At 47.1% G+C, this 24,708-nt stretch overlaps 9 protein-coding genes across 9 annotated transcripts; 2 read left to right on the top strand and 7 right to left on the bottom strand.

The window, feature by feature from the left end:
- Positions 1-1,393, bottom strand: HD556DRAFT_1312010 (uncharacterized protein; the record flags this gene model as incomplete). Its single annotated transcript, XM_041300604.1, has 2 exons — positions 1-33; positions 668-1,393. The coding sequence occupies 2 exons, from the start codon at positions 1,391-1,393 to the stop codon at positions 1-3; spliced, it is 759 nt and encodes a 252-aa protein (XP_041155642.1).
- Positions 1,394-6,591: 5,198 nt separating this feature from the next.
- On the bottom strand, positions 6,592-8,055 carry HD556DRAFT_1447817 (uncharacterized protein; the record flags this gene model as incomplete). Its single annotated transcript, XM_041307343.1, has 8 exons — positions 6,592-6,994; positions 7,044-7,116; positions 7,160-7,305; positions 7,356-7,521; positions 7,575-7,711; positions 7,759-7,827; positions 7,887-7,956; positions 8,004-8,055. The coding sequence occupies 8 exons, from the start codon at positions 8,053-8,055 to the stop codon at positions 6,592-6,594; spliced, it is 1,116 nt and encodes a 371-aa protein (XP_041155641.1).
- Positions 8,056-10,852: 2,797 nt separating this feature from the next.
- Positions 10,853-11,408, bottom strand: HD556DRAFT_1245125 (uncharacterized protein; the record flags this gene model as incomplete). Its single annotated transcript, XM_041298509.1, has 4 exons — positions 10,853-11,018; positions 11,046-11,104; positions 11,154-11,250; positions 11,323-11,408. The coding sequence occupies 4 exons, from the start codon at positions 11,406-11,408 to the stop codon at positions 10,853-10,855; spliced, it is 408 nt and encodes a 135-aa protein (XP_041155640.1).
- Positions 11,409-12,118: 710 nt separating this feature from the next.
- Positions 12,119-12,932, bottom strand: HD556DRAFT_856225 (uncharacterized protein). The gene is made up of 2 exons (XM_041311845.1): positions 12,468-12,932; positions 12,119-12,407 (listed from the first exon to the last, which is right to left on the bottom strand). The coding sequence occupies exon 1, from the start codon at positions 12,687-12,689 to the stop codon at positions 12,480-12,482; it is 210 nt and encodes a 69-aa protein (XP_041155639.1). The 5' UTR covers positions 12,690-12,932; the 3' UTR covers positions 12,119-12,407; positions 12,468-12,479.
- A 73-nt stretch (positions 12,933-13,005) lies between these two features.
- Positions 13,006-15,023, top strand: HD556DRAFT_1403271 (squalene synthase). Its single transcript, XM_041303875.1, has 5 exons — positions 13,006-13,369; positions 13,493-13,707; positions 13,756-14,335; positions 14,388-14,513; positions 14,568-15,023. Exons 1-5 carry the CDS (start codon positions 13,136-13,138, stop codon positions 14,838-14,840), a joined length of 1,428 nt encoding a protein of 475 aa, XP_041155638.1. The 5' UTR covers positions 13,006-13,135; the 3' UTR covers positions 14,841-15,023.
- A 357-nt stretch (positions 15,024-15,380) lies between these two features.
- HD556DRAFT_1447815 (cytochrome P450) lies at positions 15,381-17,588 on the bottom strand (the record flags this gene model as incomplete). Its single annotated transcript, XM_041307342.1, has 14 exons — positions 15,381-15,465; positions 15,515-15,647; positions 15,700-15,713; positions 15,765-15,887; positions 15,937-15,961; positions 16,015-16,071; positions 16,124-16,313; positions 16,367-16,380; positions 16,443-16,548; positions 16,603-16,715; positions 16,768-16,913; positions 16,980-17,171; positions 17,224-17,353; positions 17,405-17,588. The coding sequence occupies 14 exons, from the start codon at positions 17,586-17,588 to the stop codon at positions 15,381-15,383; spliced, it is 1,512 nt and encodes a 503-aa protein (XP_041155637.1).
- Positions 17,589-18,097: 509 nt separating this feature from the next.
- Positions 18,098-20,553, top strand: HD556DRAFT_1403250 (uncharacterized protein). The gene is made up of 7 exons (XM_041303874.1): positions 18,098-18,392; positions 18,455-18,551; positions 18,602-19,364; positions 19,419-19,428; positions 19,481-19,676; positions 19,727-20,092; positions 20,144-20,553. The coding sequence occupies exons 1-7, from the start codon at positions 18,361-18,363 to the stop codon at positions 20,288-20,290; spliced, it is 1,611 nt and encodes a 536-aa protein (XP_041155636.1). The 5' UTR covers positions 18,098-18,360; the 3' UTR covers positions 20,291-20,553.
- Positions 20,257-22,525, bottom strand: HD556DRAFT_855893 (uncharacterized protein). Its single transcript, XM_041311844.1, has 13 exons — positions 22,177-22,525; positions 22,094-22,126; positions 22,024-22,043; positions 21,957-21,971; positions 21,860-21,898; positions 21,769-21,797; positions 21,701-21,714; positions 21,616-21,651; positions 21,398-21,457; positions 21,205-21,339; positions 20,916-21,153; positions 20,807-20,858; positions 20,257-20,751 (listed from the first exon to the last, which is right to left on the bottom strand). Exons 1-13 carry the CDS (start codon positions 22,247-22,249, stop codon positions 20,548-20,550), a joined length of 948 nt encoding a protein of 315 aa, XP_041155635.1. The 5' UTR covers positions 22,250-22,525; the 3' UTR covers positions 20,257-20,547.
- Positions 22,526-23,069: 544 nt separating this feature from the next.
- Positions 23,070-23,799, bottom strand: HD556DRAFT_1403209 (uncharacterized protein). Its single transcript, XM_041303873.1, has 4 exons — positions 23,658-23,799; positions 23,400-23,595; positions 23,160-23,345; positions 23,070-23,090 (listed from the first exon to the last, which is right to left on the bottom strand). Exons 2-3 carry the CDS (start codon positions 23,484-23,486, stop codon positions 23,196-23,198), a joined length of 237 nt encoding a protein of 78 aa, XP_041155634.1. The 5' UTR covers positions 23,487-23,595; positions 23,658-23,799; the 3' UTR covers positions 23,070-23,090; positions 23,160-23,195.
- Positions 23,800-24,708: the final 909 nt, after the last annotated feature.

Raw genomic sequence — 24,708 nt, 5'->3', positions numbered from 1 at the left:
TTACGTGCCAGCAGTGACGGAGATTTCAGGATCCTGGGGATTCCAGAACCAGATCAGCACAATCGTGACAATTATCGATGTATTTATTACTGACCCGGCTGCTAATGACATGGGTTCGTCGGAATACTTGGCACCTTTCCCGAAAAATTTGAATGCTCCTTCCTGCATAATGTCAAACGCCTCGCCTACGATCATAAGCCTCCAAGCATTCGACGGCTAGTATTGACGTACCATGGGCGGCAAATATCCCAGCCCAGCTCATGCTCATGGTATTGATGGTGGATGCGAGTGGTTTTCTCATGTAGTGCCACTTCCGGAGGACAGCTGAGATTTCATCCCAGTTGCCAAAGCTCTCGACGTGGGCCAGAAGATCAGAGAGAATGACTACGTCATTCAAGGCGACCGTCATTCCACCCGCAGTTAGCGGGTGACGCATATTCAATGAATCTCCCAGCAGAAACACGCCTGCCTTGCTACGTCCTCCCTGCTTTGTGGGTGGAAGATAATAATGCGGTGCTCGTCGTACACGCGACGTTTCTAGAGCATTGAGAATAGGTGCGCGGATCGACGATGGAAGCTGAGGAACGATGTCGTGCAGTATATGCTCCTGCAATATTGATGGTAAGTGGGGGCAATCACGACCGGACAAAAAGGCAGAATTACGAACCTTGAGATCTGGCGGCGACTCCTTCAATTCGACCAGCATCCGATGCTCATTGTTGGGGAGCTCAAAAAGGACGACCGGTCCAGCGCGTTTCAGTACAATCATAGTGGCATACTGGGGCACTGCCAGCTTCAGGTCTTTCAAAATCAGACCTGCCAAGTAACCCCTATGTGAAGGCTCATATAGCATGCTTCCGAGGACGGCAGTTCTGAACTTGGATGTGGAGCCGTCCGCGACAATGACGAGGTCAGCAAAATATGACTCTGGCTGACCACCTGCTTTGGAGGCACGAACACCTATTACGCGATGCGTGTCCTCGTTCTCGATGAGACCGAGTACTGTGATCTCGATCACGTCGACATTGGGCGCCTGCCGTGCGCGGTCGCGCAAGGCCATGACAAACGCTCCATGCTCAAAAGCTCGCGCGTCATGGCCTTCAGGGAACGAGGCGCAAATGCCCTGCTCTCCTCGCAGAACGTGATAGCCTAACAAAGAAACAGAGCCAAGATCCTCGAGGCATGACTCCAGACCAAGCTGCTTGAGCGCGGTGACGCCGCCAGGCTGGAGCAATTCGGCGACGATGCGGTCTGGCTTCGACAAGGAACGCTCAAGTAGAGCTATCCGCAAAGGAGCACGACGGTTATCACATGTCTTTGTGGCAAGAGCATGGGCAAGAGCTGGGCCTGCTACACCGGCACCAACGATGAGTATGTCGTAAGAAGAGAGCATGGCAGGATGGACAAGTATGATAGGTGAGGCTCACCTGGTATTTATCAGAGAAAAGCCTTGTCACATAGATCGTCTCTCTTTGGGTAATATCTGCGCCAAGCCAGTGAGTAGAACAGTTCAAAAGTATTCACGACAGACAACGTGCAGATCTTACTATTCTTACCTGACGTGACTGATGATCATCCGATACATATTTATAGCACATGTGTAGTGCACATAAATCATATCAGAGCGATGCATTTAAGTTCAGGGACACCGAGTTGCGGGAATCTGTTATACACGTTAATACCGGAAGGTGGAACCCAGTAATGTCTGACTGTGTTGAAAGTAGCTGGGCTAGTTGAGAAATGTTTATTTTAGTGGTTTATGACAAAAGCACCGATGAGTCATGATCCTGGATACGAAACAGTTCAATTAGCGCATTTACAAAGCACAGAAACAACGAAGTAAGCAGGAACATGTCGAAAATAGTATCAAAGTGCATCGAGATGCATCGAGATGAGGGGGAACGGGACTAGGCTTGAATTACGAGTAATAGTCTTGTCTCGTCAACCTAGAAGCAATCGATTAGAACAGTGATGGGAATGACTACGAACTAACCTGCGAATTTTCTGATTGTAGTTCTTAATTAAGTGGACGGATAACTGTGAACGAGGAAACTGAAACGCGTACCTTCCACTAGCGCTCTTAGCTTGGAATCTGAGACTGCCGGAAAAAAATGTAGTTGGTGTCAGCCCAAGACACAAGATAATAAAACTGTACAGACTTGTATAGAGAATGGCGGCGGGGGCTGAGAAGCCTGAGAAAGCGACGCCTTCAAACCCATGTCTTATTATCCTCAGGGAGATGGCGCTGCAGGCCTGGAGGTACACACCAACCCATCAATGTCACGGACTCACGGAAAACACCGCGAATGGTCCGTTTTTGGTCCTACAAGCATCGCTACTAGTAGAAGAACACTTCTGCCCCAGGCTTCGAAGAAGAGAAGAGCACGGATGGTACGAGTCGATTGTGAGTAAACTGAAGGAGCTGCCGACCCTGCAAGAAGACACGTTTAACTGCAGTTGATGTTGCTGAGCGAGATAAGATGGCACTCCCACGCTATGTCTTGGTGTGATTTAGATGTAAACCGCGGAGCAGAGTTCCATGTTTTTGTGTCATTGACCCATTGCAAGTGCCAGTGTTTCTGATTCGGCGATATGCGCTACGTTTGGGTACACTTAATTATGTAAACGTTCCTAACTAGCTAGGCCTCGAGGCGGTTTACAATTGTGTGAAGCCCGGACGGCGGCCATCTTGCTAGTTCTGCCTGTTCTATGGGGGTTCCTTGCGACATCACTGTGGCCCAAATAACAACTGACAGTGCCACAAACGCCAGTTGGGAGTCAGGGAAACGGTCAATGCAGATAGAGACTGTACAAACAACGTATGGTGGTGTCTCAAGACTTTGTTTGAAGTACAATCGAACCGGGATCATTCTGAACGTGTCGACGAACTAATTCGTCCTAGTCTGAATCAGTTGCCTTTTACAACTATACAGACGGGGATAGAATAACCTCTACATAGAAACATCAAAATACTAGAAACGTGACGGTACTGATCAGTGACACAAGATATGAAAGGGCAAACATACCGGCACCTGGCATATCAGATAACTCGTCCCACCTCGGTCCTATACTTCGCTTCCGAGTCTGACAAGATTCTCAAACGTGGGGCAACGTGAAAAATCTGCCTAGAAGCAAGCCATACATCGTGTATTGCAGAGAATCGATATAGGATTAGCCAGAACAGAGCATTTCCCTTGTATTCCCCTTTATCATAATATCACTCCGAATTGACTCCGAACAAAGCTTAAGTATGGCGTGTGCGGGTGGCGCAGGACGAGATACAGGGAAACAATGCCTACCAGGGATGCGCACGGAAATCATCTCCGAGATCACAGGCTGGGTCAACAGCACCGGAAACGATGTTCAGTGTGTGTCCTGGCTATCTGGCCTGCAAGCAAGGGCAGATCAACCATTGCCAACACGATCACTGACTGGTTCAACGTTCTGGGATGGCTCGGTTCATGTTACTGCTTTGATCACCCACGAGATGCTGACTGTCGTCAAGAAAGGATTTTTTCTACCATCGCGGACGACCGTGATTTGGACTCGGAGATGAGGTGGGCGGCAGTCAAAGATGCGAGTTGGCTCAGGATCACAGTGGATATCCAGCAGTGGGACAAGTTTCTCATGGAACCACTGGGAAAGCTCTCAGGGTTAATCATATCGTCATCGTGATAGACGCACTAGACCAGAGCGGCAAAGTCGAGACTTAGCTCCGCCTTCTCCAAATTCTTGCGGGAAAACTAAGTGTTAAACAAATCACCGAACTCCCAGCCAACTTCTGGGTTATCTTCACTTCTCATCCCCTTCGGGACATCGAAGCTGAACTTGCAGGTGTTCAGCGTATTTGACAGCGTATTTGGCGGATGTCCATGAACGTCGTTTTATCATCCACTACAGAGCGCGACATCCGTACTTACATATCGAAGGAGCTAGAAGGGCTTGCAAATTTTTGGGACAGAGAATTCACAACCCTCGCTGAAAATGCTGATGGCATTTTCCAGTGAGCACGTCTTGCCTGCAGATACGTTAAGGCGCCCCGGTCCTACAGACTTGTTACGTCCCATGATTATGTTGAGCAGGAAAACGTTGTATGATATGTATCAATTTATTTTGATAGAGGTCATACAAAAGGCACTCACCGCGTCTCAGCACAAACAACTAACAAGATTTTATTCTGTGATGGGACAAATCCTTGGCGCAGCTGAACCCATCGTTTTGGAATGCCTGAATGTTATGTGGAGCCATTTTCTACACACGAGTGAGTATTGCGAAGTGCAAATCATGATAGAACACATGGTATCCCTCCTCAGCGGCACCACATGCATCTTTCCGCGTTTTCCCGACGAACCAATCATGCAGTTTTTCGTTGACGTATTAAAAGAACGACGCGACCTTGCTTTCGCATCACCTCGAGAGATGGAACATGGGCTTTCCTGCAATATCTGTTATTTAATTCCGAAGATATGTCAGCAACACCCTAAGTCCGTTGTTATAGCTCTGATGACGATCCCGTAGAAGGGAATAAGATAGATTGCTGGTTACAAGACTGCGATGGTAGAATAAACAAGGTTGAAAACAGGAGACATAACTATCGCCGAACGCAGGATAACTCAAGTTGAAAGTCCGCTAGTTCCGGAAACGGTCGGACCGTACAAGATGCCGTGGTTGCGAGAACGAGTTGAAAAGTGCATCTCCTATGTTGAGAGAACTGGGTCACTGGGAAAGAACGTAGTTCATTGCGTACAGTACAACATATGTATGGTGACAAGAGCATCATGATGCATACAAGGATATAAGGTATGGAAGAACATGCGAAACTTCAAGAACAAATGGAAATGAGGAAACGGACGGGGCGAAGGACGAGCAAAGCAACAAGTGATACGAAAGATCACCCTTCAGTTTCATTGAGAATATTAGGCACGACGTACCAGATGGATCTAGTGAGATGATAGGCTCGTTCTCCTTGAAGATATCTTCGATGATTGGTTGACAATTGGATGGCAGGAAAAGGATTAAGGGTTGCGAGGTACGGACCACGATTCGATCAGTACACAGGCCTCGTCTTCACTCCCATTGCCTGTCTCAACGTACACCAGCACCGTCCATCACCTTATTCTTCGCCACTGCTCCTGTAACCTTCAATGCCACCGTATACCGCACGGCGTGTTGTTGATCTTTTCTCGCGTAGAATGAGTTGGCTCATCAGTCGAATGAATAGTCAAATTTAAGTTCTAAGACTCCTGTAAGTTAACGATTTACAAAGCTAAGAGGATGGGTGAACTCAAGATGACGTGAGGACCAGGCGAGAAGTGACAGGGACGATGTTATACTTTGGCATTAGTCAATGCAATCGTCTGTAGTTGCCATCAACGCCTTGAGGCCCGCCCAAAAATCGTGCACAACATGATCATTTTGCGCCGCACCGAATAGATGAACTAGAACTCAGGCTTGGTACCACCTATTGGTACAGATGAAGGCTTCTAGTCCAATTTGGGGCGGACGAGGTGACGAGGTAATTATATCACTATGCAGTCAGATAGCTGTACAGGTCATCATTAAAGACAGACTTTACATCCTGAAACTGTCATACCTTGGCAAAGAGCATGACGATGGCGTGAACAGTAACTTCTCGAATGGCAGCAAATATGTCGGAGAAAGTGGCCTGCTGCACGAGGTGTGAGTTGCCTTCCAATGAAAACATACCCAATCCAGCCCAGATCTCATAGACGACTGACCTTGATCCCGCTTTTCGGCGAACCATCGAGAACCGCAATGAATAAGACGTAAATTAAAGGGGAGAAAATGCGACGGGAGGCTTCGGCGCATAGTCACTATAGGACGATTCGAATACCATAGAGAGAATGTCTTATACACTCACTAACTCAGTTGGAATCCGTCCCGGCCAATACATCGCAGCCGAATGAGCGCAGCCGAATGTGCGCATCCTTCTCCGACCAATTCCATTATGCCGATGACCAATAGACCCTTTTTTTTGACTCGGTGATGCGAAGCTTGGGTTGAATGAATTGCATGAAGAGCCGAGAATATGGAACTTCATCTGCAAGAGAGTTAAAGTGGTGGATGAGGCTGCTGATATGTATAGTAGAGGCTTCAACGGTAGGATTGAAAACGACATGAGAAACCACGTACTGGATCGGATCATAAAAACGAAAAAGTGATGATGCAGCCCAGGCCACCCCTTAAGCTTTATGTAAGGACAAACTATCCTTTCCTGACTTCTGGGGCTGGATTAATGCGTCTGCCAGGCATGCCAAGTTCGTCCATGCACCAGACACGGGAGACAGTGACACGGCGCGTACTTCAGACTGCGCAAGGCACACCAATATTTCGAAGCTCACATCGTTTAAGATGTGCCGTATACTTCTTCGGACACAATATCTATGCATTACCGTAAGTCAGCTGGGAGCGCGTGGGTACGAAATCGCATACTACTGAGTAGTAGCCGCCGGAACCTGGGTGACTCTCTGACAGTACTCTCATCAAGGGTGGCACCATATGCCTGGCAATGTGAAACCATTAGTGATACGTAAACTATATGTACTAAAACGAATGGATTTGCTTCACTTCCTAAACACCACTGATGCATTTTTCGATAGGTATGAATGTAGGTGCGCAACTCGACAGCTGCATATTGTCCTCCCCGCAAAGGTGTTTGTCAGCGATATCCCTCGTTCCTGCATTTGACATAGAGTCGAACGGGGTAGACACTTCAGTCGACTCGACCCCCAAGCCGGAGGGACCCGTTGGACATGCATCGGAATCATCAAAAGGTCTAATGTCATCAAGGTCCACCTCGATCGTCAGAGTCCACCGACTTTGATCATTAATGTCACCCTTCTGGGATTCTTGAATTTCATGGAATTTGGCCTCATGCAGAACAATGCGTCCAGCCTGAGAAAGAGAATGAGGAAGAGAACGACTGCTTAAGATCTTGCACTCAACAGCAAACCAAAGGCAAGATAACAGTACGCTAATGAAATTCAGTGAGGAAAGAAACCTGCGGTACATGCAAGACTTACTAAAAGATGATGTTTCCACTCATTTGTGTGTCGATGACGCGCGTGTTGCAGAGAAACATAAAGATGAAGATCGCTGGAATGGTGAGCATACGAACAAATGAGTACACTAAACCTACCCAATATCGCAATGGTCGTGCAGCTACCGTCGCGGACCGCAAGCTTGAGCCAAGCACGAGGAGCTTCTGACCAGCCGGATGAGTTCCCGAAGAATCTCCATAGCATTGTAGAAAGGATGAACATGAAAGTTACAATGATTGAGACGCTGGTTCTCAACTCGGCGATCAGATATACAAGGGGTGAGAAAATCCTCACCCGACATAGATCCTACTGTGATAAGGCGAGATTATGACACAAGTGGGGGAATAGCGAGTGCCAATTACAACCAATCGAGCATTGGCTGCCATGGCAGCAAACTGTGCGCCACCGAAGATGATCAAGAGTGCACGGATAGATTTGCCCTTTCCATACATCTTGTTCACTGCAATGGGGGCGAATAAGCAGTCACCCAGAGTAAGACCGAAAGCCACGTACCCCGCAGCATGAGTAATGACTCCACAGATAACACCAGACACTGGGTCATCGTGGTCTGGTACCAGTACCATGCTCTGCAAGCGAACGGACCATTGGGAACTCCCGAGAGCATTCTAAATGCAAACCAGATGTTGAAGCTAGCGACAGGGGTGAACATGCGACCTTGAGCTGCCGAACTGCCCACCTTGATCCAGCTAAACCAGCATATCTGATCACCACGTATACTTTGGCTTCTGTGGTCTTCAAAAATCGCCTGTTCGCCATAAAAATGCTCGTCAATATTCGTTTATCAATCCACAAACAAATACTCACGGCCAGACTAGCCGAATTTCTTCCTTTATAAACCAAAGGTACTCGAGGCCCATGAACGCAGTCAATGTCGCTGATGAGTCTAAATCAAAGAATGTCCAGACAGCGATCGGAACGCACTTGTTAGTATAGCAATGTTGCGTGCAACAGGATCGATGGCGGAAGGCAACATCACTTGCGCAAGCATGCACCGGTAACGTCAGTAAAGGAGCGACTAAAGTTGAGAAAGGAAGGATAGAAAAGTGGCAAAAGTCAGAAACTGCCTCACTGTAAAGTTGGACGGTCGAACTATCAAGTAATTGGTGAAGATATATGTGTTCGTGAATGGGCCCTGACCCTGTCGGTCCGCCGACTAGTGGCATGCCATAAGTGCGCGCGCTAGACTTGAAGCTTGAAGCCGAAGAACCTCATGTTTTTAATATCTAATTATCCGATCCAGTCGGCTAAGCCCAAGGCTTGCAGGTTGGGGTTAAACTATGTACTAAAACCGTGAAACTTTACTTACTTTAAGTTCGAGTCACGACGTGACTGTGCTGATCAGCTATTACTAATTAGCTTTGGGATTTCCAAAGGATATGCCATTTGCTGCTTACAACAGTGATTCCTGCCCTTGAAAATTATAGTTTCTACCCCTTCCGAGTCGGCCTGTCCGGCTTGATGTTGTAATGCTAGCGCACACAATGTGGGGTCTGAGTCGGCGGATGAACATGCTTGAACTGTCGAGGACATGCGGCAAAAATGATGTCTCCAGTCACCGCAATGGCCCAGGGTCGGCAATCAGGATAGTATTCCACTACGCAACGATACAGGGCCAATTAATCGATTGATTGCCCACGAATTTGATCATTGAAGGCTCTTCAAGATCTCCTTCCGTGACTCTCAGAAGGAAAGAATGAAGGTCCCCAGTGACTCGTGAAAACCCACACGCTTCACCGCCATTATCAGCTGAAGTTCGCGCATCTGGTTTGATTGATACTGTGACACCCAAAATGTGTAACGTAATTCGTGAAAAACATGACCAATGGGACTGGCGGCGTAAGCAGGGTCTAGATGAGAGTCTGCATGGCGGGGCAAGGGGTGGAACTAACCAATAAGGATGACAGTGAGATATTGCTGATGACTCAGTACCTCGGAATCTGACGGCATTTTTTCTTCTCGGCAGATGGGCCACATCCGGATCGGGGTCGTTATTTTCCTAATTGTCCAGTATTGAGTCCGTTCGAAATTATAATTATCAGTAATATTATCAGGTTCTGACACAACCATCAGTACTTGCATGCAGGCGCGTTGCGACTGACCGATTACTCAACAGAGACAGAGACACAAAGACGGTAATGAGCCCCGAGAATATAAAACACGTAAGACCACTGCATGCATACAGCGGATATTGGCAATGCACGGTTAGCTATGGTGATGGCGCCTGCAACATAGAATTACTTGTCATTGTGAGTCTGTGACGATGATCTTTGCAGACGGAACCGAAAAATGCTCTCCATTAATCTTCCAGCAGCCGATCATTCATGCCAGCATCCCGAGGATTAGCCCCAGAATAGAGCCATACGAAAGCCCGGCGGGCATACCCTGAGGATGATAGGGATGACTGCAGGACTATAGAGAACTATTCACCTGCGCCACCCCACGAAGAGTAAGCGTGTTGAGTGATTTTGTCACATTGGTCCACGCACTGAACATAGTGCATCTACGGCAATCCGGTTTAGTCTCGATGCAATAATGTCAGGGAATGTTCTCACCCAAACCAGGTCGACGTTTGTTCGCTTGGTGGAGCTATGCCGCAAGTCAATACATTTCCCGTGAGTGACTGAAAAAAGTATTTACTATGGTCGCCCAGCACCCCATCCATATTGCCCATCCACAAATCGCGTAGTGTGATATATTAACAATCACCGCACCCGTCGCCTGCGAATGCCGGTAGGTACGGTGGATGCTACATTTAAATGAGTCATGACATTGGCTAATGTAATGGCATTCAGGTCTTACTCGTACGACCTTACATTGAGTGAGTGTTTGCGCAGAAATTTGTGCATGGGCCAAACTTGCCCAATACTCAATACCGCAATTGCCCCGCGGTAACCACAAACGTCACGGTCATACTGCAGAAAACACATATGATTAACGTTAACATCGAGGTTTTTTAGTTTTTTTGTATGTGACTCACAAAACCACCAACAATAGCGCCACAGCTCCACCTTTCCCCATCAGCACTACAGCCGCAGCCGGTGTGGCGAGTCCCGCACTTGTCTGACAGAAAGAATGGGTATGTCGGAAACGAAGGATCAAGTAACGTACGTAAACTTGGCGTTGAGAAGGCGGCGTACGAAACCTTACATTGCTTTGAAGCGCCCGGGCATTCAAACCGAGGCATGATCCGAAAGCCCAAGGAACGGTAAACTAAGAGGAACCACCAAGGGCATCTGTGACATTGTGGTGAGTGTTGCATCATTCGGCGGATGAAGGGATGTAAATACATAAACTTTAGTTATTCCTTTGAGGGTGACTTGCGATTGCCTTGAGGTTGATGAATGCATTAGTTCATGATTGTAGTGCAGATATATATTATTTACCCTTTGCCAGTAGCCTGCGCGCCATGCCAGAAGACTAAACACGAGGTAAATCTATAATATAACATCCTGATCACAAAACACGGCGGCGAATCGCGCTCCGAAGACAATACCCTGAGAGGAATGAACACGGAAAGATGTGACAAAGTAAATCAGCCAATGCCATCCACCTGATTTGACTTCATGGACCATATAATTTCCATTTGCATGCTGGGGACAGGCACATCAATTACAGCTTGTGTGAGCAAGTCATATATTCGAGCCAAGCTAGCAATCTCCGACGATAACCCACTTTATTTGCGCAGATTCTCAGTACCACATCCCTGTGACATAAGGGCTTCACCTACTATGTGTGGACGATGAAGGTGTAAATGAAATGACGGCTTGTGTTCAATCACACATAAAAGTGGCACGCAATCCACCGAAAACGACATAGACCACGATGCCGATTGGCAATAGAAAATATGCAGCAAGTATATTCATGCCGGTGAGGCATTCACAGTAGCAGCACCTCCCACTGAAACACGCGTCAGTAACCATCTCAACACGCGGCAAACTCACCTAAGAGAGATCCGCGCACAACAAGAACGCACAAGTGGTAAATACGATATGAGCTACGACACCGAAGCGAGCTTTGACAATCTATAGAAGATTCGACAGGCCAGTCTCACGTGCATTGACACGTACATACCTCCAAGAACGTATGAGTACTGCTCGGGTTCATATTGACTTTGGCAGTCACCATTCTAGACATCGGTACTTGGATAGAACCGCCCGCACCGTACCACCTACAGGAAATTTGATCAATCAAAACTTGAAAAAGTATAACTAGGCACGATCAGCGGGCATTACTCAAGCACATGTTGTGATATATACCAAATGTATAAGCTGCAGTGCTAGATTGAAGAAGAGTTGCGCTCCATGTCCAGGCGCTGATACTGATCATGATGCGCGGACGAAGATGACGTACATGTCGCAGCACACTAACCTGGGGCTAAACCTGGGGCTAACGTGGGTAAATCGGCTACAGTCCTATATGGCTAGAAAGACCGACACACCTTGACACTACGGGGAGCACTCTAGAAGGAGTATCATTATATGACGTGCACAAGCATGATGCGACGAACCGTGAGCTCTTCAGATGAACTTGGGGTGGTTCGGGAGAAGTTGGATTGCCTGAGCCTCGCAGTCAAGCATAGCATGACGAAGGTAAAGAAGAACCCGACTCGAGTCCTACAAGTGAATCCAGAATTTGAACTCGATCGAAATATTGGATAACACGCCGACAGCCACTCCATATCCAATACTCTGGTTTAATCTATGGCGTAAGTGAATGAGCGACTCAAGAGAATGATGATCACGCACCATGATTAGGCTTGAAATCTGTAGATTGAGATATCGTTATAGACACGAAACGAGTAGACTGCAAGAAATACTGCTTGCCTTGATTTTTATCATAGCATCTAAGAATACCGAGAAAGATAAACAAAAGTCATTAGTGTGATGCATTCATTGTTCTTTGTACAACAGGTGCTACCGATTGATAAGCGCGAAACAACGAGAACACTTACAAATATCAAGGAGGGCCGTGTCGTTCTACCGTACTGGTGCATCTTCATCAGTGGACCGGTGAGTTCTTGCTGGCGAATATCAAGGGCCAATGTACGCCAAGAAGGGAGCCCGTGACAGTAACAAAGGGGGGCTCTAGTTCGATGGTCAGGTATAGGTGTCAAATCTGACAGATTTATCACCGGTATTTGCGATCTTGATGTAAGTACCACTGGGCCTTGGTACGTCGGACCTGCGCGGGACGTGAATGCATGCTATACGCATGAAAAACTGAATTTGATCTATGGCCTCGCTGTGTGCTTCAAACATCTCCTTCTAGTCTACGTGAGGCTAAGGTTGGCACTTTTCGACCATCTCCCATACACTGGTCCCAAATCTATGTATGGGTCAGTGGCTTTGTCCGCGTTACCATATACCATGGGTAATATCAGCTCACCTCGTGACAAGATCATTTTGATTGTCGGATGCACTCCTGTTCAAGCGCTTTACTCAGCTTCTGGAGTTGGGCAGTGATTGAAGTATCACTACCCTTGGAGGGTGTACTACGAGCTTGAAAATCGTCGAGAAAATTATTGACGCGAGAAAGAGCGTGTCTGGAGGAGATTGGGACTGATGAAGCGGCTTGCAGACGAGCTGGAGGATGGGCTATATCGTCCATGATCTATAACTTGTTGGCTGGAGTCCGATGAACGCTGGTGATATATTTTAGGCTATATGTTGATGATGATAGTACTAGCTAGGTAAGATGTTCCCATGTGAACGTATCATATTCATGAGATTCTACATTTCTTGCGGTCCTTCCGCCAATCATCTCTCCCGCTTTGCATTGATGGAGTTTGAGAAACGTAGAGGTTTCAATTGGCTAGTTTCTATAGATGCAATGCTACTAGACTTGTTAATAAGTAGTGAAGATTATGAGCAAGTACCATAGGCAGGTGCTTTACCCCACGGCCCGGAAACTTCCGTGTGGGCAATTCATTTCATTAGCGCCAGGCGACGTTTTTGTGGTTCAACCGCGTTCACATCAGGTGGGGAAGCGACAGCTGGCAAGTGCTCTCTTTTTATTCAACACCACTACTTCCAAACGAACCGACATCTGCAACTATGGGAAAATTAACCTCAATGCTAGGTCTCCTCTTGACACACCCTCTTGAGTTCAGAACTCTTGTCCAGTTCTACCTTTACCATGAGACGAAACGCGACATCACGGCTCAACAAGAGCACCCCACGTCAGGCTGGGATCGCACCTCCATGCGCCGCTGCTGGGAATTTCTTGACCTGACAAGCAGAAGTTTTGCAGCTGTCATCAAGGAGCTTGAGGGCGACCTTGCAAGAACGGTAAGGACTTTGCCTCTTTTGTGTTTCTTCTTTGCATGGGTCTCTGCCCGTGTTTTTTGTTCAGTTTTAATCAGCTAATCATTCCTTCCAACCTATCTACATGAATGACCCTTGACTTTCCAGATTTGCATGTACTACCTCATCATGCGCGGCCTGGATACGATTGAAGATGACATGACTATCCCCGACGAGAAGAAGCAGCCAATACTCCGACAATTCCACGAGTTGACAGTAACGCCTGGCTGGAACTTTACAGAGAACGGCCCTGATGAGAAAGATCGACACCTGCTCCTCGAATACCACATTATCGTAGAAGAAGTCAACAGACTAGCACCCGAGTACGTCCATATCTTCAGTCGCGCTCTTCTATCTAACACCTACCGCAGATACAAGACTGTCATTCTTGACATTTGTCAGAAAATGGAGAATGGCATGGCAGATTATGCACATAAAGCCGCAACCAACGGCACTGTTTACCTCGAGACTATTGCGGACTACGACCTCTACTGTCATTACGTCGCAGGCCTCGTAGGTGAAGGCCTTACTCGCATTTGGTCAGCCTCAGGCAAGGAAGCGTCTTTCCTCTGCGATCAACTTGAGCTAGCAAACTCCATGGGTCTTCTCCTCCAAAAGACCAATATCATCCGTGATTTCCGGGAAGACGTAGAGGAGAGACGTTTCTTTTGGCCTCGAGAAATTTGGGCTAAATACGGCTTTAACGAAATGAAAGATATGTACGAGAAGGGCGATGTTGAGCATGCTACATGGATACAAAGCGGCATGGTTCTTGATGCTCTGCGACACGCATGCGACTCTTTGGACTACCTGCGCTTGCTAAAAAACCAGAGCGTGTTCGTGTTCTGCGCAGTCCCCGTTTCCATGGCAATGGCCACATTGGCGCTTTGCTTCATGAATCCAGAAATGTTCCAGCGAAACATTAAGATACGAAAAGCGGAGGCTGCTGAAGTAAGTGATATTCACCTATAATTCATTTAGGTATGCTGATGATATTTCGCAGCTTATCATGCGGTCAACAAATACCAGAGAAGTTGCCCTAATCTTCCGGGAGTACGCACGGAAGATTCACCACAAGGCAAAACCGCATGATCCAAATTTCCTCAAAATTTCAGTGATGTGCTGCAAGGTACTTCATGCGCACCCTGGTATTGTTAGTCTATGACCAAACATCATTATTCAGATCGAACAATGGTATGAACAAAATTTCCCCTCGTTCGTCATACTCAGCGAAAGGGGGTCGACATACGACTCTGCAGACAAGAGAACAGCCGTCTTCAGAGCAGAGGAGAAAAGGGTAGCCGAGCGTCTTGCCGCAGATCCAAGGAACGCACCCTTACCTCAGGACTTCTTTCCATGGGAGCTTGCCGCCTATGTCGTTGGCGCAATGTTGCTTATGCTGGGCCTCAGCGCTCTTATCGTGTGGGTCATGCTTAAGTTCATTCCACAGGCATAAGGTTTGGGATACCAGATTATCGCGTTTGGCATTCTGATCTTGGAAAAATATGTAGTATACCTCTCAAACTTATTGTTACCATTAATGGACTGGGATGCTTTTTGATACCGTTGTTACTTATCTTTGTGCATCCTGTGTTATTTGGTACTAGCTGAATCGGAGTGCTGTTGCATGGGACGAGACTTGTGAGAATTATGAAGTCGAGAAACAAGTAACTGGAGGATGAGACTTATAGTAGATTTTTAACGACTCAGATCGTGAATGACTCAATATATGTATGCTGTAGTACGAGTGCATGGATTACTATCCATCGATAGAGGCGGACCAACGGGAAGGGCCTGTGAATCGATCAATGGTATGCAGCTTGGTTGCGCCGGTTCACGAGATTTTGGAAACGGGTCTAGTTTATGAAGAGTCAATTTGTTCGAAAGCAAATTTCTTGTTCATCAAAGACAGACAAAAGCAGAGACCGTAAAACCGTGCCATACAGTACACTTTACACCATATCATATGTCAGACCACCTCGAGTACAAACCAAGTCTACTTCGAATTCATCATCGCTCGGATGTGTGCTTCTCTCGTTGCGTTCACGACTTCAAACGAGAAGTGAAATGGTTCAGGGTGACTTCGGCAGAGTCAGTTGCAGGTTATTGGATACATACTGGGTCACTTACGTGACTACACCAGTGGTGAACTCTGGCTTCACCTCAATCCTGTCTCCGTTCGAGTCTTTGGCATGATCGATGCGCAAGACGGCGAGTATGGCAGCAGCTGCACTCCACAGACCATTATCTGCAAACCAACGACCTATCAAAGGCATTTGTTATAACACTGCCAAATCAGCGATGAATCAGCCTACCAGGACAAATACGCCTGCAAGGGTCAGTGGATGATTGAAGATGATAGTAAGGTTGGAATATTCACCTGCCATGACCAAAGGCAAAATGGTTGACGACAGAGTTCTTCAGTTTCCCATCGACGGTCAGATGGCGGCTAGGATCGAAGCGTGATGCATCGGGAAATATGTCTTCATCTCGAGACAGTGCCCTGAGCAATGCTCAGCTCAACCCATTACATGCACTCCAGCCGGACATACCACTGATTAACCATTACCATTGCACCTGATCGAACTATATGTCAGTCAACGACAACCTTGATGCGTACGACTTCGAACCTTTGGGTATAAAGTACCCGTCGTAAACATCGTCATTTGATGTCTGATGTGCGATGCCTGTGCAAGGGGTCAGCCATGCAAACACAAAGCTATATTACCACCGACTAACCTAAGGGGGTGGGAGGATGCCATCTTAGGACCTCGCGGAGAATGGCATCAAGGTATGGCAGTGACGCCCTGTCATCAAGGCACGGCATGCTGTCATGCCCCACAGCTTGGTCAATTTCTGCACGAGCACGGGATTGGATGTCAGGATTGAGCATCATGGCCAGCAGGAATGCCCGCAATACGGATGCAGTCTGCGAGACATCAAAGTAAGAATCAGAAATGTTTCAAGTAAGTAGCAACTCACGGTTTCCATGCCACCTAGTAAGATGCCGTATTTTCGTCAATAGATGAGCTCCGTCTTGGTAAAAACAAATTCCTACCCATATATCCCATCAACGCAACAGCCTTCATAATGTCTTCGTCAGCGTCGTCGTGAGCTTGACTGAGAAAGTCAGCAACTAATGAGCGCGAAGCAGTACCATCTGCCTTCACGCAAACAGATCAGGCGAAGCCTTCATCCACAAGTCTGCGCGAACGTACTATCTGTGCCTTCGCTTCGTTAAAGGGCTCGTTCAAAACTTGTTGACACAATTCTTTACAACGTCCCATCAGGGCAAATGCTCCACCAAAGCACCAAGACGGCAGCTTTTCGACTGCAACCTCATGCTGAATGTTCAAGATCGTGTCGTCGACAGAGGCACTCACGGAAAGGAAAGGCTGTGAACATGACAGCCTTTTCGGGAGAGAGAACCTGTGTTATAATATCAAGCATTTCGTGCGCACGGGAAGATAATAAGCCTTTATTGGCGAGATGTCCGTATGTCACGGTCATGATCAGGGATCCCGAGTATCTGTCACAAGGATTGATCGTCAACTGAACCATACGCCACAACGGCATCCTTGAATTAGGTACGAACGCTTCAGTGTGATGCTGCAGTGAGTCCCTAGTGGCACCTAAGAGATCGATGACTAGTTCATTTGCATGGCGAGAGTATATCTCGTGGTACGAGATTGAAACTTCGGCCCTAAGGACTTGATGGAATATCCTGCGATGTCGTCGTAAAGTTTCCCCATACGGAAGCATTACAGTATTGAAAGTTATTCCAGCTCTGCATCGTCAGTAGATGAAGAACAAGTTGAATGGAAGCCGGTAATGCATACAATTCGTTGGTGCGAAGAACGGGACGGTTAGAGTAATTTGCAGAACGCTTTTCCAGCAACTCCTGGGCGATGGTTTCGGAGTTTATAATGATCATGTCGATCCCAAATACACGGGTGCGGAAGATTTTTCCTACGATCAGGCATGAAATTCAATCCAGGAGGTTGGCAAAGAGCTACTAACCATATGTCTTTTCCCACGCAGTATATGTGAGCCAAGGACGTTTAGTATCCAATTGCAGCGCGTTACCCAAAAATGGTAAGGGACGAGGACCAGGTAGCAGAGGGAAAGGGGAGACATGTCTGCGAGTCAGACGCAAAGCGACAAGCAGGGCAATAATGCATGATATTCCTAGAGTGAAGAGCATGGGAAGGGATTATGGTCGAGGCATGATGTGAGTTACCTTATTATACTATCGACGGCTTGCTGCAAACTGACGATTCAACAATTGAGTGAGTCAGAGTGAAACCATTAGTTACATATATAGCTAGTAGATACATCAGATACGTACCCTCACGTAGTATAAGCTCAAGAGGCGTACTTATATGGAGGTCACTTGATTATACTATATATAGAAGCTTAGTCGAGAAGTGAAAAACAAAGTGAAACCCCACTATACCGTGTTCGAATGAGTTTGCGCCGTAGTTGATAACGTCGTACCATCACGTAGTATTATTATCGTATGGAGACACTTGATTCTACCATATATAGAAGCTTAGTCGAGAAATGTTCAAACCCAGTGAAACCCTACTATGCCGTGTTCATGTCGTAGTTGATACGTACCCTCACGTAGTATATATCGCTCAAAATCAAGAGGCGTACTTATATGGAGGACACTATATACAAGCGTTCCGATCCGTTATGCCTGAATCGATTCATAATAGGGCGTCCTTACTTACATAATAAGCCTTTCGGGCGGATAAATGGTCTAGCTGGGGTAGTGTACGACCCCCCTTCCCGCATAACTTTCGCACGCCGTAAACCCCTCTTCGGTGATTCTGAATCTTAGTAGTAACTGCCAGCATCTGTGCGAAACACACTGTTAATTGGCGAGAGCCGCGGGGCATAGGTTGCTACAGCATAGGACACGGGTTCTCTTCATCTGTCAAATATTCGTCGTTTGCAGATAACTGCGGACAATGTCTCGATTTGTTCGTGCATCTAAGTATCGGTGAGTACATGCCCAAGATTGCAGCACACCGAGAGACTGATCGACGATCGCGTCTCCCACAGCCATGTCTTCGGACAGGCAGCAAAGAAAGAACATGGATATGACAATGTGAAGGTCTCCGGTAGCGCATGGGATACGAATCTTGTCTCTGCCTCTGGGGTGACCACTTTCCTTCTTCACGTCCGTCCTTCTCTGACATACCACCCCAGCGATACATCAGCGTTAACTGGAATGCATCCGGAGGTGGCGCATTTGCAATACTTCCCCTCCCCTCCCCTTTTGCAGCTGTCCCAAATTTCCCGCACAAACTTCCTGATGTTATTCCCCTCGCGCGCAGTCACACCGCCCCCGTCCTCGACACCGATTGGTCCCCACATAACGACTCTATCGTTGCCTCTGGCGGTGAAGATGGAAAGGTCATGATCTGGAAGGTCGAGTCTTCCGCTTTTGAAGACTGGGGCCAGGATCATTGGGTACCGGAAGACTTTGACCCTGTCGCCCGGATCGATGCATCACCACGCAAGATCGGCCAGGTTCTCTTCCACCCAACCGCGTCTAACGTCCTCGCCAGTGCTTCCAGCGAACACACAGTTAAGCTTTGGGATCTTGCTGATACTGATCGCCCACGTTCTGTTCTCACCGGACACACCGATACCATTCAGTGTCTCGCCTTCAATCCTACCGGTACACTCATGGCGACGACCTGCAGAGACAAAAAACTTCGTCTATTTGATCCTCGCGTTGGAGGCGAAGCTGTTCGCATCACTGAGGCACATGGTGGTATCAAGGGCGCTCGTGTCGTGTGGATGGGCGATCTTGACAAGATTGCGACTACTGGTTTTAGCAAGATGAGTGATCGTCAAGTCTCCATCTGGGAAGCTGGAGGTCTTGGAAGTGTTAAGACGATGACTATCGATCAGTCTGCTGGTGTCGTCATGCCTTTCTGGAGTGACAATGGCATTCTTTTCCTGGGTGAGCGCCTCGCATGTGCTTAGGACTTGTCTTTTCTCACATCATTACTTCTAGCTGGCAAAGGGTAAGGTGGAATTGAATGTGTTTGTTATTCGTGGTTAATCTAAAGCCAACAGCGATGGAAATATCCGGTATTACGAATACGAAAGTGACTCGCTATTCGCACTAGCAGAACACAAATCTCCGGATCCCCAGCGGGGAATCTGTTTCCTCCCTCGTCGTGCCCTCAACGTGTCGGATTGCGAGATTGCCCGTGCGTACAAGGTGTCAGGCTCATCCGTGGAACCTATCGCTTTCATCGTGCCTCGCAAAGTAAATATTTCTTGAAAGACTTACGATAGCTTCACTGACAGTGTCACCAGGCGGACTCATTCCAATCCGACATTTACCCAGCTGCGGCCTCGTCAGAGTCTTCTCTCTCAGCAAGCGAATTTTTTGCTGGAAAGACTGCTCCATTAAAGCTCGTTAGTCTCGAGAATGGTGCTGTGTTCAATGGTGCACAATCATCATTCACGCCCTCGGCGCCTGCTCCTGCACCGACACATGTACCCGCACCTACTGCGTTCAGTGCACCTCCGCCTGTCACTAAAGCTGTTACCATGCCTACACATGTAGCACAGACACCAGTCCTGTTGAGATCCGAGTCGGCACCAGTGCCTCGACCCGCCTCGCCTACTATCTCAGAGTCTCCTGTTATCCTCACTCCGCCAACGCAAGTTGATGATGAAGTACGTTCTCTTGGTATCGATCTTGAAGTTTGACGCTTAAGCTATGTGTAGGGCAAGACCACTGTGTTAGAAGCTGAAGTCGATCGGCTCAATAGTGAGCTCCGCGCAGCACGAGAAAAGATTCGCAACATGGAGTTACAGGTCGAGGGCCTGAAAGCTAATGCAAGAAAGGCAGCTCAGGCTTTGATGGAAGCGTGAGGACCAGGTTTGTGAGACTCAGGCCGCGGTGGCTGTAAAGTAAAACAGTACCCTGATGAGACTAGAGGTGCTTTTGGTGTAGATTGATGATCGTGTACATAGTCATTATATCTTGTATAACCTGCATTTCAATGGACGTTGGATTCTTTTATATCTACTAAGGATGTTTCGAGCAACAACACCATATGTTAAATAAATACCACGACGGATCCTCCACCAAGGTTGTCCTCCCTGCAGACCACTGGGCAAGCATTTCCCTACACAGTACTGCTAGTCGATACATGTACATGCTCCTCGAGAACAATCGAATTCATGCTAGTTTCTGCGGTGGAGTGTGCCACGAGTTTAGCATGGTATTCTCGAACGCTCAGGATGAGGCGTGGTCCCAGCACAAACATCTGCACGACTGATAAAATTTGAAGAGTACCAATGAGTATCTGAGCTCCAATAGAATTTGAGGCCTACAAAAATGATGAGCAGTGGTTACATGCAGATATCAGCAACAGGTCAGCGCACCGAGATTTCTGGAGAGAGAACAGCAAACTGGAGGCAAGAGACACCAACAAAGCTAACATGTGCGGAACTTGAGCTCAAAAATATAACCGCGTTCACATTACAAGCTCACCTTGCAAAATAAAGAACGTGGGATTGTATGAGCACTCTGAAACAGTCCCCGATGGTCGATCCTGTCGATGGGCCAAGTCGTCGCAGCTCACGGAAGTGTTTCACAGCAACCCAAACTGAAAGACACAGTGCGAGGACCTCCCAAGCAGTGTTGAGCATCCAAATCAATGAAAACAGAAGCTGCTCCTCCCCTTCATATACATAATGACATATATATATATCAGAGATTATGAACTCCTCTGGTGTTTGTCCAATGAGCCGTGTTCTTCAAGTCAACAAGTAAGGCTTACCCAGTACAGTATCGTTGAGTCCTATTGCCGCCATTACTCCGCAGGCTATGTTTACAGCGAGGAAGATGACGACAAGGAACATAAGCATCGTTCTAGATCCCTGATACATGGCATGCAACCGAGCAATCATGATGACTTGCGTCGTGTGCTAGTCAGGTCCATATCACAGAGGTATTGCACCTGGGTAACTTACTACCCAACACGGCAGTCAAGGTCACATTTGTGCCATTCAGTGCGTGGTACGTGATAGTGCCTAAAACTCCCAATTAGTGAACGCCCTCGCACTGGTATCAAAGAGTCCGACTTACATCTATTGAGTCATTATGTTGAACCCAGTTCAATGCTTGGAATCTCACTCACCCCTACATATGAGCGTATTGATTAGATGGGAATGATTTGGTTGCAGAATACTTACTGCATCTGTTAGCGATACCGATGGCATGGTGTCTGTGTCTCGCCGGTCAGAAAAATGTAACACAGCGCAAATGAAACATACTCAGAACATTGACACTAGTTGTCAGAGATTAACTATTAGCACAGTGAAAAGTTGATCTCGACACATACATAGAATACAATATTCCAATATAGCGTATCTAGAACATTTGGAGTCAGCACAAGTTGCCCACCACGCTAAAGCACAACATGAGGTACTAACAATTAAATACAACATGGTCATGAGAGACCGGCGTTGTTTCTGTCGTGAATTCATTGCATGCTCTTGTTTTCTTCTGATACGGATTCTTGTCACTCACCCAGATGAGTTCAATCTATGATACCATTCTTAGCGAGTTGGCTGCTGCGGCAATAACATCGACGTACCTCTTGTCCGAGTGTTAAGACTGGAAATATCATAAGAAAATCAGCGATTTTCGAACACTGTCCTGCTCACCCCAATCGTATACCACCACGATGCCCGCTGCAACTGCGAAACTACATGTCAACGTTGGATCTAGACATCCGGATGCGACGAACCCATCCAATAGCTGAAAAAAATATTCAAATTGATTGTCGGCCACCAACTGGCATCATTTGAGACGTAGGTCATGTTCGAAGGATGGGTGAGCGAGTGGGGAATGTCAGTGGTGTATGACAACAGCGTCTCTGCTAAATATACCACCGTTCGGCCCTCGTATCGCCAAAATCAGCATAACGAAGATGGATGTTTGATCCCGCCTCAAGACCCTTGATTGGGTGAAACGCTGCGAAATCAAAACGAAGCCCTCAGTAATCAAAGTAGATTTTGATGTCCAAATTGGTATTCCACATGCCACTACTAAAGTTCCAGTTGTTGATGATGTCGGCAACTCATTTCCAACGTGATGTTTGGGGTGTTTTTGCTGCGAGTTTTCAAAAATCGAGGAGTTCCCTATGAAATCATGTAGTCATCAACATAACACAGGTCGAAGTATGATGTACGCAAAACAAGTATGTACAAACTCTTCGGCATCGTTGGCTGAGCCCGAGGCGTAACAGCCCTCCGAGTACTCTTATGGAACAAGGGTCATTCTCCGGAACCCAGACAAGAAACCGCGACAGAGTGCCAATATATCTCACCTCATCCGTCGCCTGGTACGCTTGAATCATTGGGCTATCATGATTACATCAAAATGATGAACAAAGAGATGGTAAGCATAGAGCGAATCCGATGCAAAGCTCACTATGTTCAATGCACCATGCACTTGATGTCATGGTGATGTATTGTACTGCCAGATACATCCTGATTCGTGATTGATAGATGTTGAATACTTGTGCGACACCATCGGGGGAAATTGCACATGGGAGACAATCAACCTGCAACACGCCAGAAGGCTCATCTCGATGGCATTGTGTTTCAGTAGGCATCTATCTTGTAAGAGTGAAACCCGTTGTTCCCGTGCAGGTCCATCCTGTGTTGGCACAGATCAGTGTCATCGATGGGATGTGTTGTTGTTATAAGTACAAAATAGTCACGGTACCTTACAAACAAACGGTCTCTAACAGCAAATCGCGAATCACAGCTCGATCGACGCACCGAATAGACAGTCGGGGGCGAGGAAATAGAGTCTAGTGATAGGATAGGTGACCGTGTGACCTGGCAGGGCCAATTTCACTGTGGTTGCAGGCGCACGGAGACTTGTTTGCTGGAGTACGTTGGTCACCAGCTGTGTTGAGTAAAGTACTGCTGGTTATGCCCATAGTCCGGAGAAAGAACTGACCGGTTTGAGGCAGGAAGCTGAAGACACGTGCGGTACTGGGGCACAATGAATCAGTAAAACAAGGGTTTGCATTCGTGCATCAAACATAATGCGAAAGATGCGGGACGGAGTCCATGCATTCGCAGCCAACGTTGAAGCTTTGGGTTAGTGCCAGACTCCGTTAGGTGTGCGGAAGTGACTTGGACTTCCGCGCGAACTTCGAAGGTCAAATTGATAGTGATGAGTGAGGAAATTTGTTATCACACCAAAACAACGAACCGTATCTGTCTTCGCACCGCGTCCACCAGCTGACTCAGGTATCCTGGGACGAAGCGCAAGATTGAATAAGCATCCACAAGGTATGCTCCTGGTTTCATAGCTCCACCAAAACGTGCAAGAGACTGATTGACGGCAACGATTTCAGGGTCTGTGTATGAAGTCGGAGTTCTGAACACTAACTCGTGAATCATGTCTCTCGTGCAGCCTCCACTTTGCGAGCATCCTTTCCATCATCATTCTACTCATTCCTCTCCTGCGCATCATTCACTTAATATCTTGATACCTCCAGATGTTGTCAAAAGGCAATCAGCACTGTCAAATTCCACGAGAGGCGCGGCAGCCTATCACCAGATCCACGTCACTGGCAAATTTGGTCTCAGATTTTACAATACTTCGTACTCCGTCAGCACCACCTGCATCACTGAATAGAAGGTAGCTCGCTATGACCTGATGTCGATTACATAACATCGTCTATCAAGGCGTGGGTGTACATAGCTCGACACCGCATTGTAAAGCTGAGGGCGCTTCCGGCAAATTATGTTTTACATTGTAGAACGCAAACTCTTAGACTGCACTTCTCTCATTCTATATCTATGACTTACAAGGGGCAAGTCATTTTGTCACAATTGAACCACGCACTAGCTGACAACATAAACATTAAGTAATATGACCAGAGCATTGGCTAGTCTCAGCAATGGCTGAAAAATATTTGGTGAGGATTACATATTTTCATCTATTGAGACATGTATTTGGATAGCTTGACATCACACGAGTAAAATTTTATCGACATTCTAGAATATGAACATTGAGACCGCACACTCTCATTTCACTATCAAGGGGAGATCACCATGTCGCAGGTGGACCATGCTTTTGCGAAAGGTACCAATCAGAATGCAGCATTAATCGAGCAAATATTTCTGACAAATGTTTGTAAAATCAGTACGGCTGCTAGGTGGCTTGCAAAAGAAGACTGTGTCCGTTTCCTCCGTACGTTGGATAACGATGGTGTTTCCTTCGAAACCAACATCTGTCTTATTTGTCGGCAAATTGA

This window comes from Suillus plorans (genome assembly GCF_016647745.1).
Source record: "Suillus plorans strain S12 chromosome Unknown HD556scaffold_68, whole genome shotgun sequence".
Classification (NCBI taxonomy): Eukaryota; Fungi; Basidiomycota; class Agaricomycetes; order Boletales; family Suillaceae; genus Suillus; species Suillus plorans.
The sequence above is the reverse complement of the archived record's forward strand: the minus strand, read 5'-3'. Positions and strand labels throughout refer to the sequence as shown.